The sequence below is a fragment of the Vigna unguiculata genome, chromosome 11 (genome assembly GCF_037176805.1).
Source record: "Vigna unguiculata cultivar grain cowpea cultivar isolate G323 ecotype 2 chromosome 11, ASM3717680v1, whole genome shotgun sequence".
In the NCBI taxonomy this organism is placed as follows: Eukaryota; Viridiplantae; Streptophyta; class Magnoliopsida; order Fabales; family Fabaceae; genus Vigna; species Vigna unguiculata.
Window position 1 is genome coordinate 1,933,143 of NC_140802.1, and position 13,789 is coordinate 1,946,931.

At 30.1% G+C, this 13,789-nt stretch overlaps 1 protein-coding gene across 1 annotated transcript; it reads right to left on the reverse strand.

Annotated features, from left to right (window-relative positions):
- Positions 1 to 4,384: 4,384 nt before the first annotated feature.
- Positions 4,385 to 7,178, reverse strand: ANNAT3 (annexin 3). Its single transcript, XM_028053789.1, has 6 exons — positions 6,981 to 7,178; positions 6,428 to 6,573; positions 5,864 to 6,091; positions 5,281 to 5,493; positions 4,987 to 5,076; positions 4,385 to 4,866 (listed from the first exon to the last, which is right to left on the reverse strand). The coding sequence occupies exons 1-6, from the start codon at positions 7,054 to 7,056 to the stop codon at positions 4,654 to 4,656; spliced, it is 966 nt and encodes a 321-aa protein (XP_027909590.1). The 5' UTR covers positions 7,057 to 7,178; the 3' UTR covers positions 4,385 to 4,653.
- Between the last annotated feature and the right edge of the window lie 6,611 nt (positions 7,179 to 13,789).

Consider the following 13,789-nt stretch of genomic DNA (forward strand, 5'->3'; position numbering starts at 1 on the left):
CAATCTGATTTTGTGAAGTTGAATTAAATTTAAAGTCCACTTCCTAACATAGTATCAAAATCATTGTTAGAGCCTATACTAGTGAGTTTTGTTGGGCATATTGTTCCACATGCTATTGGACCATCCATAATGTCAAGTTCCACGGTCCTCGATGCGACGGGGGTTATGTTAGAAGTTCTACATCGACTATAAATAAGACAAAATTAGAGTATATAAGAGGGTGCAAACCTAACTTTACAAATTGGTTTTGTGGGGTTCAGTTAGACTTAAAATTTACATAATTATAATTTGTGTATGTTTTGTAAAATATAATTTTTTTAATGAATTTGGCATGATGTCCCCATATTTTTTTAGTTTATTTGTTTTTAATAAATTATTATGTGATAATAAATTATCGATAAACTTTGATACGGAATATTTATAAATGATAAAAAAAATATATCAGTGATTAAAATTATTTTATAATATCTTTAACGTGTATGTAAGATATAAGATTGAATCACGTTCGATCTTATATCTAATATAGTATATATATATATATATATATAAATAAAAGCCTAGAGATATACATGAAGAAAATGAAAAAACTTTACTCCTTTCACACTGTTTTGACTGTGAGGTGATAACTTGACCTATAAATGTAACATGGTGTTCTCACAAAGACAACAACTTTACCTGTGCAAAAGCTATTGGATGAGAAAAAGTTGGAAGAAGATGAATGAAATTGAGATTGTGGTATACATTAAAAGTAAGATGAGAAATAGGGAGAAAGATGAAGAAGCATGTGGCATTATGAGAATTCCAGGTTGGAAAGAAAGTGATGTACCATCTCTCTCACCTCAATCACTTCTCATTCAACAAAAAACTGTATGGGAGGTGCATTTCTCATCCAATATTAATAACAACTCGCTTTTTCATCAACACTTTCAAATACTCTTATAAAATAATAATACATTAAATACGTTTTTAGTTCTAAATTTTAATTTATTTTTTTCCAAACTTTATATAATTTCGTTCTCCAATTTTTAAATTAAAGAGATACATTTCTTCTAATTCAATTGTGTAAAAAAAAAAGTTACGTTTTAAAAAAATTGTGATTGACTTTTACACAGACGTCCAATTATAAATCAATTGACATATTTCGATTCAAATATCAATAGTTTAATACATAAAAAAAATTAATATCGTTAAATTAAAAAAAAATTGTATTCATCAATCTTTTAAATTTGAAAATCAATACATATCAAAATTTGTGATAAAAACAAATTTTAACTTCAAATGCAAATTTTAAAATTAAAAATATATTTAATCCTAAATTTAATATAAACTAAATATAAAATAAGTTTATTATATATTAAAATATAAAATAAATTTATAATTTATAAATAAATAAAAATCTTATCTTATGAATTGACTTTTTATATTTTATATTTGATAAATATATTAATTTAATTTTTGAAATAATTTTATTACTTTTAAATTAACTGGGTTTATATATATATATATATATATATATATATATATATATATATATATATATATATATATATATATATATATATATATATATATTGGACACTGCGAAAATTAACATGTCAACTTAATCAATTTTCAGAATAGCTGTCGGAACTAAATTTACATATTAAATTTGGGTATAAAAACACTAAAAATATTTTGAAGATACTAATTTTATTTAACACAGGTCATATTTTTAGAAACTAAAACTTATTTAAACTATTTTTTGTATGTACAATTATAAGTTAAAATTCATAATCTCATGTATTCTGCTTGAAAACCTCTTGTCCTAGGATCAATGCTAGACATTTTTACATACAAAGGATGTATTTGGCAAAACAAAAAAAAGTAGACATATAATATTTCATAAAAAAAGTAGACATGTAATTTTATTAATTATTATACATTTTATTACGTACAAAATATTTTATTTATCAAATGTTTACATAATGTTATTTAAAAAAATGTTTAATTTTTCTTTTGAAATTAAAAGTTTTTTTTTGTCAAAAATACTTTTAAATTCTTTTTTTTTCATTTACATTATTAAAGTGGGTTTTGTCATTTTTAATAAAGCAAATATTTTATCAGACTTGCACGAGGTGGGGTGTACCTAAAATATAGCACTTGTAATTAAATAACAAAATGCATCTCTAATCTTCTTTTTTTCTCATTTCTTAGAAAACTTTAGAGAAAAGGATATGTGAAAGAAATTTCAAAGATGGGACAGAGTTTATAAAGCATTCATATCTACAAACCTAACAGAAAGAAAGGTACAATGATATGAACTCTATGAGATTTGCTAAATTTAAGAATATGGTGGATTTAAAAAAATAATAATTAGATCAAATGATGATACGATAAAAAGAACATTGATATACCCAAAATATTGTAGAAATGAAGATAGGAACAATATATATAAGAGTAAAATGAGTCAATCATTAGTGGAAATAATGAAAATTAAAATAATTTCTTGAACACTCCATCTTCAAAACATTTTTGGAACACCCAATTTAAAAATACATTTTAAATTGTTTAATTCAAATTAATAAAAAATAATAATACAAATGCATCTAAATTGTACAATTCAAAAAACTTTATTTTTGTTGTTCCTGAGTGTTATCCTAAACATTTTTTTATCAATTAATCATTTTTTTTATATCCCATAGAGTTGTGAAAAACATCATGAAAATTCAAGTGAAAAACCTTTAATCGTATAATGTTGCTTATTAGCTTGCTTTACCCTTCGATTGTTATAGTTTTGGATTTTCACAAATGTGACTAAGGCTTTTCTTTCTACAATCTCATAATTGCTATCAGCACCCCATAGTAAAAGCAGAGAGACCAAAATACCCTTTGAATTTAACTTCAGATTTAGTGCGTGTTTGGTTACGTGTTAAATTGACGTAGAATTGGTTTTCTAACGCGAAATCAGTATGTGTTTAATTTCCAAAATTAGATAAAGAGTAAAAAATTTACATTAAATAAAAAACAATTAATTCTTACTTTTGCTTTGGAAAATTAATTCTGCTAGAATCAATTTTTCAACACTGAACCAAACACACCCTTAATTATTTTCATTGCGATATCTTCATCTTTCTGGTACACAATTCATTGTTGTCGCTTCAGATCGTTCCAAAAGTTTTTCAGAATATTCAATCTAAAGTACTAATATTTGGAATGTGTTTTCTAGAGTCAAAACTAACATTCCACAAAATATAATTCAGAAGGAATTTTTTTTTTTCAATAAATACCTTTCGGTGTATATTTTGAAATTGATGATGCAGAAATATCATCAACAGTCATTCAAACAAGAAAGAGTTAAATATTTTTTTTTTTAAATAATATTTTATACGATTTTCATAAAAATACAAAAACTCCATTATCCTACTCATTCGTACTTTTTCAACCTATCAGAGTCTACTTAATCTCATACTAACATTACCGCTATCACTACCTAAACTTGACAAATTAGTTATAGTTTGAACCAACTTCCAAATACAATAGAAAGGGTAGAACAGGTATTTTAGAAGTATTAGGGTGGAGGTAGCAATTATGGAGTTGCAAGAAGAAAAAGCCTTGTTGCCTTTGCTGCCAAGTCCGCCATAAACGTTCATTCTCCCCCCTTCGAAGCAGCCTATTTTTCATCACTGTTGTAATTAATTTTATATATCAGCGTTAAATAATTAAATTTTAAGTAATTAATAATTGCATCTAATTTGAAAAAAAATTATAGGTGAAATGGATTACTAGATATTTGTGTGTTTGTTTAGCATGATTAGTTAACTGAGTGTAAAAACTTAATATAAGGCCTAGAGAAAATTATTTATTAGCCATGACACTTGAATAACTTTTACACTTTATACTACTTACATATAAATAATAATCAACAAATGTTAGGTAGGAGTAATGATTCTGGCAGACAGAAGTAAATGAAAATATAAAAATTAAAAAAAAAATAAGATTAAATATATTTGTAGTTCGTATGCGAAATTGAAATTTGTTTCTCTTACAAACTTTGATACATTTTAGTCTCTAAACTTTAAAATTGAATGGATATAATTCTCCAAACCGTATGGCACATGTTAAATGACGATTCAGGTTTGCATTTGAATTGGAACATGTCAAACTGTATAAACAACTCAAACGTTAGTCTGAAACAACTCAAACAATCTAAAAATATTAACGCAATTAGATTAAGAGGACTATACTTATTCATTTTGAAAAGTTGAAACCAAAATGTATCAAAATTTAAGACAAAGACAAATATCAATTTCTTGTCAAAATTTAGGAACTAAAATCATATTTTAAAAAAAAAAGAAACCTATTTATATCATCAACAATATGTCTTATCATTACCTCAACTCATTGATTACATGCATAAAATGATATTATAAATTTGACTGCTATAACCAAGATAACAACTGCTATCTTATTCACTATACACCAAGTTCTTTCAGTTTCATAGGAGTATCAAACTACAATTACTATAGACAAAAATCAATTCAGAATAACAGATAAATTGTCTTAGTTTCAATCTTGAATTCTGATCATTCTGAAACAACAAAGAGTACAGAGTCTAGACCATCAAATGCAGATTACAAGCAATCCTAGAATAGCATGACGAGAGAGAAGCATGTTTCACTCTCCTTCTGGACCTCTCCCTAACAAAGTCATCAAAAAATCTTTGTAGTCCCCTGAGGTATCCCCTATAACATCATCATCAAGACTGCACTTGAACATGTTAGAATATTCAAATCTTACTTTCAACAAGTCAACTTCGGCTCGAGTTACGATAGCTCTGTTCAGTGAATCTTCATCGGTTCCAAAACCAACAATTGAATCTCTTATAACCTTTTATATGCATAAAATCCAAAAACAATGAGATTAGAATCAATTGCTGCTTTTTAGTATTCTCAAAATGAATGATACAGGAATGGATTAATAAGTCAAGCTGAAGAAATTAGGGTTTACCTTTGCAAAATGTTTCTCAGGGGAATCTATACACAATATTACCAGCTGTAGGAGAGTTTCCAAATCACCATTACCACAACTTTTTATGCCCTGTCAAGAAAATAATCCAAACCCCTTATGGATGCAATACAATAATCCACTATCAGTGAGATTTTCTAAACTATTAATTACCAAGATACTGTCACATCATTGTGGTAAGTAACTAATGTTTTCACTTAAGGTTAAAAAAAAGTTCTTGTTTCAGGTGACAAAAATCAAAATCTTATACAAGAACCGAAAATTTGAAAGCAAAACCTGTTCCAATGTATTCCCATAGAGGTTTTTGTAGCATGCAAAAGTTTCCCGAAGCTGGAAAAGATTCCTGGTGCTAAGTGTCCACACAATATGATCATCATCCAATTTTTTGTTGTTGATAGCTTCATGCAGTTTTGATGCTTCTGACTTGGCAACCTCCAAATTTACAGCAACTTTATCATATCTATATGAGCTTACCAAGCTCACTAAAAGCTGTGAAACAGTATTATGCAATCACTTTTCCAGAGAAAACAAACCATGGAACAAATTGGAAACTGAATCTGATAGTGAAGTTAGTCATTAATACAACATTACTCGAACTTTTGTAATACCGTATGAAAAAGTGAACTTTAAATTTAACTCGACTTCGTAAAATCAGCTTGTAAGGTAAGGTGAGGTTTATACTTATGTATATGTATTATGAATCTCACTTATCTTTAGGCGATGTAGGATCTCTGACAACTTGAGCCTTAAACTAAGAATTACATAACATTTACCTAAAAAACAGCTACTTCTTACTAGATTAGACAAACTCAGGTAAATGTTTTTGTTCTGTGTGTCTACGAAAGTTCCATGTTCTTACCTTTTTGAGAGGTGCAGCAACATTGGCAATAATGTCCTCCTCGAGTGAAGAATCGAAGAGAGAGCAATAAGCCTGCCTCACAGCCACCAAATGGTTAGGATTTGATGCACATGTTATTTCAACCAGAACCTGAAGCTGTTTGATCCCTTTTCTCTTAGCTTTCAATGCACTGTTTGCTAGTCTTGCGTGCCTTTCTGGAGGCTCATAAGTCCACAGAATTATAGCATTCTGTCATGCATCACAAGTGTGAGTCATAGATCACATGATCACTTAAAAAAAATGACATGATTTTGGAATATGATTGAAGTTTAGCAGTGAAGTGAACTTCATCCATGGACAACAAAAAATGAGTCCAGATTTTCTATTTGGTTTCTTAATGTTGTTCTCTGCTGAACACTAACAGTACACCGATGTTGATACTAAAATCAATAAAATCAGTATCTATGAATGTATTTTGCAAACAAAAATAAGAACAGTTCTGAACAAAATACGACAGAGAATCCAAATTCTAAAAAATGTGTCAAAAGCCTTATACAATTGTTAGTGTAAATATGAATGACATACTCTAAAATCACCAGACAATTCTGAATGGAGACGATCAATGAGTGATTCATTGTAAAGCTGCTTATAAGTTTCTGCAATTTCCTTCCTCTGTTGAGCATTCCTGTGTCCCAATACCAGTATCAGTGCTCTCTCATCTGTCCCAAATCCTGCACCAAATTTCCCACAATCATTATAAAGCTTCTAATTTGACATTAACCAAGAAAGAAAAATAGGACTAAATAACAAGAAAAAGCATCCATTGGCAATACCTCCAATGTCCCATTAATCAAATTCCCATCAATACTAAGAAAGCTCAAAACTTTGTCACAGACTCAAACATTCGACTCCATTGGGACGATAAAAAAAACCCACACAATTGCAGACAAAAATCATGTCTGCGGAAAACCCATCAGCCCAGAAATTAAAAACTACAAAACTTGATGTTTTTTTAAACAATTTTGCTTCCTAAATCTTGTATCACTTGGATCATGACAGAATTCGGTTTTTCAAATGTATCTTCAGCTTTAACACTCGTTTTTTCTTTTAATGTTTTGAGACAAAGATAGAGAGAAACCTTGAAAAGCCTTTCTGAGTCTTTCACTGTCTTGGGTAGGAGAAGGAACAAGCTCTGGCAGTTTCAATGAAGCCATTTCCCTGAGACAATGAACTTGGGTTTTTCAGTGCTTACAACAAATCCACGTTAAAAGAAAAAACACTTCACACGTGTTTTTGAATGTTTCAGTTCTTGTTCCCTCCTCAACGAAGCTCGCTAAAATTAAGATTTCGACAAGCCTTAAAGATTTACCATTTTGCCCCTGTCGCTGCTCGGTTTTTCAACTTCGGAAATTCCAATTAAAAGTCCTTTGCTTTTATGAAATTGAATAGCGCACCTTCATTCTCCTGAATTTCTGGGTAGCACCCCACACTTTTCACTTATTTAATTTTTGGACCTGACTGAGAAACTGATCAGGTTGCTATAATTATGATAATTATGACATATGTTACTTCTAAGTGGCATTCTGTGATGTTTCATTTTTAAGAATTCGCTTTCAACAATGTTATAATAAAACATGTTCCTATTAATTAAATATATCCAAAAGTTATGTTTGATTAATTTAATTTTCAAAAAAATACTTTATTAATTTTAAAGCAAATAAATCTACACGCTGCTGACATGAGAAGTTGACATAAAAATACAACTTTTCTCATTTTCATTATTTTGAAAATATCAGAAGATTATCCAAAACAAACGATTTTTTTCAAAAATTTCTTATTTTGACCAGTCTTTAGTTGTAAAATTAGATAACTGAACTTTTTACAGTTAAAAATACCAAATGGAGTTATTTTTCGTTTAACCTTGTCTCTTTAAGTGCAGGGGAAAATTCAGAAAATACTCAAAAATTCAGATGAGTGTGTTTTAGCAATGATAGCAATTTACTTTATAGTAAGAATTGATGTGCTTCTTTGTCTACGAATAAAATAAAATAAAGTTGCATTCATTAATCACACATTTCATAATCATATCACCTACCATCTACCAAAACGTGTGGAACACATCACTCCCTATTCATAAAATCTTAACAACCACATATAAAAGATAATTGTAATATAGTTACACCAAAATAAGATAATTAATTGTAAGGACCAGAAAATGTTTAAGAATAGAAGAAGATGATTGTAAGCAAAACTCAATTGTTTTGTTATTAAAAACTTGAATTATAAATAGAAAACCGATCAAGTTTTATTTTATTAAAATTATTATTTTTCTAGATTTTTTTCTACCTCTTTATTGTTAGTTATTTAAACGTGTGAATAAACAGTCCTATTTTATAGGACTGAGTGGGTCTGTTTAGTTGCTAAGCTCTTGCCTAGATTGTCGCCATGCAGTTTTTACGTTTCTGTTTCATTTTTATTCTGTTTGAGAGTCACGTCTGTAAGGCTTATAAAGCCATCATTCTATGATTTAATAAAGTATGCAATCTCTTCATTTTATCAGAGTGTTATTCATACATTGAGTGTTAACAATTGGTATCAGAGCTCCGCAAGGGGCCTGATCCAGGGAGACTGAAGAGAGCATCAACTGTGAGTTTAAAGCCATGACTACCTCAGATAAATTTGTTCAACCAGCCATTCCAAGGTTTGATGGGCACTATGATTTCTGGTCCATGACTATGAAAAATTTTCTACGCAGCAAAGAACTATGGCAGCTCGTGGAAGATGGAATTCCAACGCTTGGTGCAACGTCCACGGAGGTGCAGAGGAAGAGTGTAGCTAATGCACAATTAAAGGATCTGAAAGTGAAGAACTTCTTGTTCCAAGCTATTGATCGAGAAATTCTTGAAACGATATTGGACAAAAGCACGTCACAAGCAATTTGGAGATCCATGCAACAGAAATATCAGGGATCAACGAGGGTCAAACGTGATCAACTTCAAGATCTTCGACGTGAGTTTGCACTATTGGCGATAAAGGATGGCGAGAAGGTTGATAGCTACCTTGGGCGCACACTCAGCGTGGTAAACAAAATGAAATCTAATGGTGAAGTAATGGATTCCAGCATCGTGGTGAGCAAGATACTTAGATCTTTAACCACAAATTTCAACTATGTAGTGTGCTCTATCGAGGAGTCTAATGACTTGAATACATTGAGTCTTGATGAACTCCATGGCAGTCTGCTCGTTCATGAACAATGAATGCAGAGTTCTCAACCAGAGGAACAAGTTTTGAAAGTTATGCACGATGATAAAGCGGGTCGTGGTCGTGGTTGTGGAAATCGTGGACGTGGGCGAGGTCGTGGCAAACAGCCTTTCAATAAGGCATTAATTGAATGTTTTCAATGCCATAAGCTTGGCCATTTTCAATATGAATGCCCTGGAGTTGAAAAACATGCTCATTACACTGAAGCGGCAATTGAAGACGAAAATGAGATTTTGTTGGTAGCATATGAAGAGGTGACACATCCTGTTCAAATGGAGGATTGGTTTCTGGATTCTGGCTGCAGTAATCATATGACGGGAAATAAGCTTTGGTTCACAAAAATAGATGAAGAAGGACTCCATAAAACTGTCAAGCTTGGTAATGATACTACACTTGAGGTGGCTGCTAAAGGAAGCATTCGGGTTCAGATTAATAATATTAATCACGTTATTTCAGATGTTTATTACGTTCCAGAACTCAAGACCAATTTATTAAGTCTTGGACAACTTCACGAAAAAGGGCTTACCATTTTGATCCAACATGGTGCATGCAAAATATATCATCCAGACAAGGGATTGATCATTCACACTACCATGCGAGGAAACCGAATGTTTTATTTATCAGCTTCAATGTGTCCTCAACATTCTCAATGTTTCCAAGTGGAAGATACGTCAGAACAAGAAACACAATTGTGGCATAGACGATTTGGACATCTCAATTTCAAAGGACTTAATACACTTGCACAGAAGCAAATGGTGATCGGGCTACCCTCACTGAAAATTTCTACTATTGTGTGCACTACATGTCTTGTTGGTAAATAGCACCGTGATGTCATACCAAAGTTAAGTTCTTGGCGCGCATCAACTAAATTACAGTTAGTTCATGCTGATATATGCGGTCCCATCTCACCCGCTTCGAATAGCCGCAAAAGGTACATACTAAGCTTTGTTGATGATTATTCACGTAAAACATGGGTTTATTTTTTGCATGAAAAATCCGAAACCTTCAATACATTCAAGAGCTTCAAAGCCTGTGTTGAAAAGGAAGTTGGGACTCATCTTGTTTGTTTGAGAACCGATAGAGGAGGGGAGTTTCGGGTAAAATGAGACACTTTTTGGGAATAGAAGTAATACAGAATGAAGCATGTATTTTCATTTGCCAAAGGCGATATGCGCTTGCGATCCTAGCACGTTTTAATATGTTAGACAGTAACTCAGTACGAAATCCCATGGTACCGGGAACCATTTTATCCAAGGATGATGCAGGAATTCCGGTAGATATTACAAAGTTTAAACAAGCAGTTGGTAGTCTCATGTACTTGACAGTCACACGACCAGATTTGATGTTTGGAGTCAATTTAATTAGTAGATACATGGCCAATCCCAAGGAGTCTCATTGGGCAGCAACAAAACGACTTCTCAGATATTTAAAAGGCACTATTGAACACGGTCTCTTCTATCAAAAGGGAAGGAAGATGAGTTTCGCAGCCTATAGTGACAGCAACTATGCAGGGGATTTGGATGATAGGAGAAGTACTACTGGATCAGTGTTCATGATTAGACCTGCAGCTGTATCTTGGGCCTAAAAAAAACAGCCTATGGTAAGCCTATCTACCACCGAGGCTGAATATATTGCTGCAGCATATTGTGCATGTCAATGTATTTGGCTCAAACGAATTTTAGACCATCTTGGAGTAGAAGGAAATGAAGCTACAGAGATCTTCTGTGACAATAGTTCTACCATACAACTGTCTAAGAATCTTGTTTTTCATGGTAGGAGTAAGCATATTGCAGTAAGGTTCCACTTTCTCAGAGATTTAGTCAATGATCAAATTATCACACTGAAGTACCGCAATACAAATGAGCAGGTGGTTGACATTATGACAAAAGCTTTGAAGCTTGACCAATATGAAAAACTTAGACGTATGCTTGGAGTACTTGCAATCAATGAAATAAGCTAAAGCTTAAGGGAGGGATTGTTAGTTATTTAAACGTGTGAATAAACAGTCCTATTTTTTAGGACTGAGTGGGTCTGTTTAGTTGTTAAGCTCTCGCCTAGATTGTCGTCATGTAGTTTTTACATTTCTGTTTCATTTTTATTCTGTTTGAGAGTCACGTCTGTAAGGCTTACAAAGCCATCATTCTATGATTTAATAAAGTATGCAATCTCTTCATTTTATCAGAGTGTTATTCATACATTGAGCGTTAACATTTATAACTCTAATCATTTTAGCCATTTATTTGAATATGAAAGTGCACAGTAGAAGCTTTGGTGTAAATGACATTATTCTATCCTATCAAAATTTGAATTAAAATAACTTCATATTTTACTTATTTTAGAGTGAATTTGTGAGATGCTTGTATGTGTGAGAAAAATTCTTAAATGTGTCTCTTTTGGGTTCAAGATGAATCTCTACATGTTAGTGATCATCAGAACATCGTTTAAAGTGAATTCGTGAAATGTTTGCATGTGTGAGAAAATTTCTTAAATATGTCTCGTTTGGTTTATGCATGTTAGTGATCACAAAACATCACTAAGATAATTAACAAATTATTAATTAATTGAACACATTTTCTTCTAGATAACTAGGTGAATTGTGCACATTTTTTTTATTTAAAAAAAAAATTAATGACCTTGGCAATTGTAGACCAACTTTATTCCGGTTCATAATTATCTCAGCGTAGCTTTGGATTATCTTACACAAATTCACACTTGTTTGTTGACTAAGTTAAAATGTTCAATCAAATTCATATGAACACCTTCAATTACTTGGACAAATAAATGAGGTTCACTTTTATAGAGACAGTGACGTGGATGAATAATTTATAAGGTATAATTTCTGACCACGTTTTCCTCAACATAATTATAAAGGACACGGGTTCCATGTTGAACACTCTAAAAAATATTAACATATGTTACATGTCACCAAAATATTAGAAAAAAATTGAATATGTTTACATAATAATTATCTTTTAAGATTTTATACCTTGGTTGTGTTTATATGTGTATGAAACCAACCACAAGTTAAAGGATAGAGTCATATTCAAGTTTGTGTCCTTAAGGATGATTTTGAATTTGAATATTGCATATGAAAGATTATGATTGAGGATGGAGATTCTATTAAAAAAAATCTTTCAATTTTTTGGATCAATAAATATTTGGTTCAATAAAAGAAAAGATGGAATCAAAAAGAGTGTTTATTTTTAGATTTAAATCTTAAATTTCATGCAAAATGTTATAGTAAACTTACAAAAGCAAAATGAGTGAAAACTATTAATTGGTGAAATTAAATAATGTAGTTGTTATAAATAAATAAATAAAAAGTCTCTGTGAAAATTTTACTTATCTTGTGGCCTTAGGGTCAATTTTTGAGTTCGTCAATAAAAATGAATAAGTGCATTCTCATTGTTTTTAATTATTGAAAAGAGTGGAAATAATCACTACTAAAAAAATTCATATTTTTTGTTAATTTTGTTTTGAAAATTTTTTGGTAGGAAATACTTGTAAGTTTTATAAATTTGTAGGAAATAATTACTCACGAAGTAATTACTTGTCAATTATAATTCTTAGAAAAATAACAAAAAAAAATATTTTTTTCAATTTATTTTAATAAATTTACAAGAAAATCTCATGTAATATAAAAATTTCTAGTAATGAATTAGTATGAATAATTCTTCCTAAAAAAATATAGTATTCAATATTAAGAATATCAAGATACTTATAAGTGGATAACATGGTAGTATTTAATTGAAATTTTAAAAGATCTTTTAGAATCATTGATATTTAGAATAAGATATTTCAATGATTATTTTATTGTTTAGATGTTGATGATATTTGTGTGACTTTTTATTCCATAAAACATTTTCTAACTTAAAAGTAACAATAATAGAGTTACTTCTTTCCAGTTTCAAATTTTTTTTTTACTCATAAATAAGTGCTTTTAGCAGTTCATTTCTGAGATATTGTTTTTATGATTATTCAGTCAATAAAAAAACAATGTTTTTCTTTTTCTTATACTTATTTAGGTTTTATATGTTATGTTTTTTTTATCTTACTACATTTTTTTTTAATTTTCCCTTTAATCACAAGATCGAATTTTTTTAACATGATTTAAACTTTTTAATGTTCAACAAGATGAAATTTTAGTTATTAAGAGTTTTATGAAAATCAACAAACAACAAAGAAAAACTAATAAATAAAAGACAATTATTAGACTAGGGTTATAAAAATTCTTATCAAATATTTATGTGAAAATAATATATATATATATATATATATATATATATAAAGTAAACTAATAGATCCATTTTATAATCACTTTAAACCTTCTGTTTTAAAATAAAATATTTAAACTAGTAATTAAAACTTTCAGTCTATATTAATCAAATTTGTTTATGTTTTATATTATTTAATTTTTGTGTTCGAAATTTCTTTGAAATTTATGAAAACAAACAAGTGTTAAATGGCTGGTTGATATTTTGAAAGCTTGGTCTACATGTCCCATCAGGTACAAAGAGTTGACATGAAAACAACAAACAATTATGTCCATTCATGTTTGGAAAATTTAAATCCATGTTTCTCACATGGATTCTTTAATATATCATTTTCCAACCTACCAATTCTCACTTGATTTCATTCAAGAATGCATCTAACAAAGATTGTGCTTATCCTAGACTCACAATTATA

What these genes read in the sequence shown, in the direction of transcription:
- ANNAT3 (XM_028053789.1), bottom strand. Translation starts at nt 7,056, where the DNA reads ATGGCTTCATTGAAACTGCCAGAGCTTGTTCCTTCTCCTACCCAAGAC. An exon ending in TTGCTGCACCTCTCAAAAAG is followed by an intron (nt 5,494 to 5,863) that starts GTAAGAACATGG and finishes ACTGTTTCACAG; the next exon opens with CTTTTAGTGAGCTTGGTAAG. An exon ending in CTGAGAAACATTTTGCAAAG is followed by an intron (nt 4,867 to 4,986) that starts GTAAACCCTAAT and finishes TGCATATAAAAG; the next exon opens with GTTATAAGAGATTCAATTGT.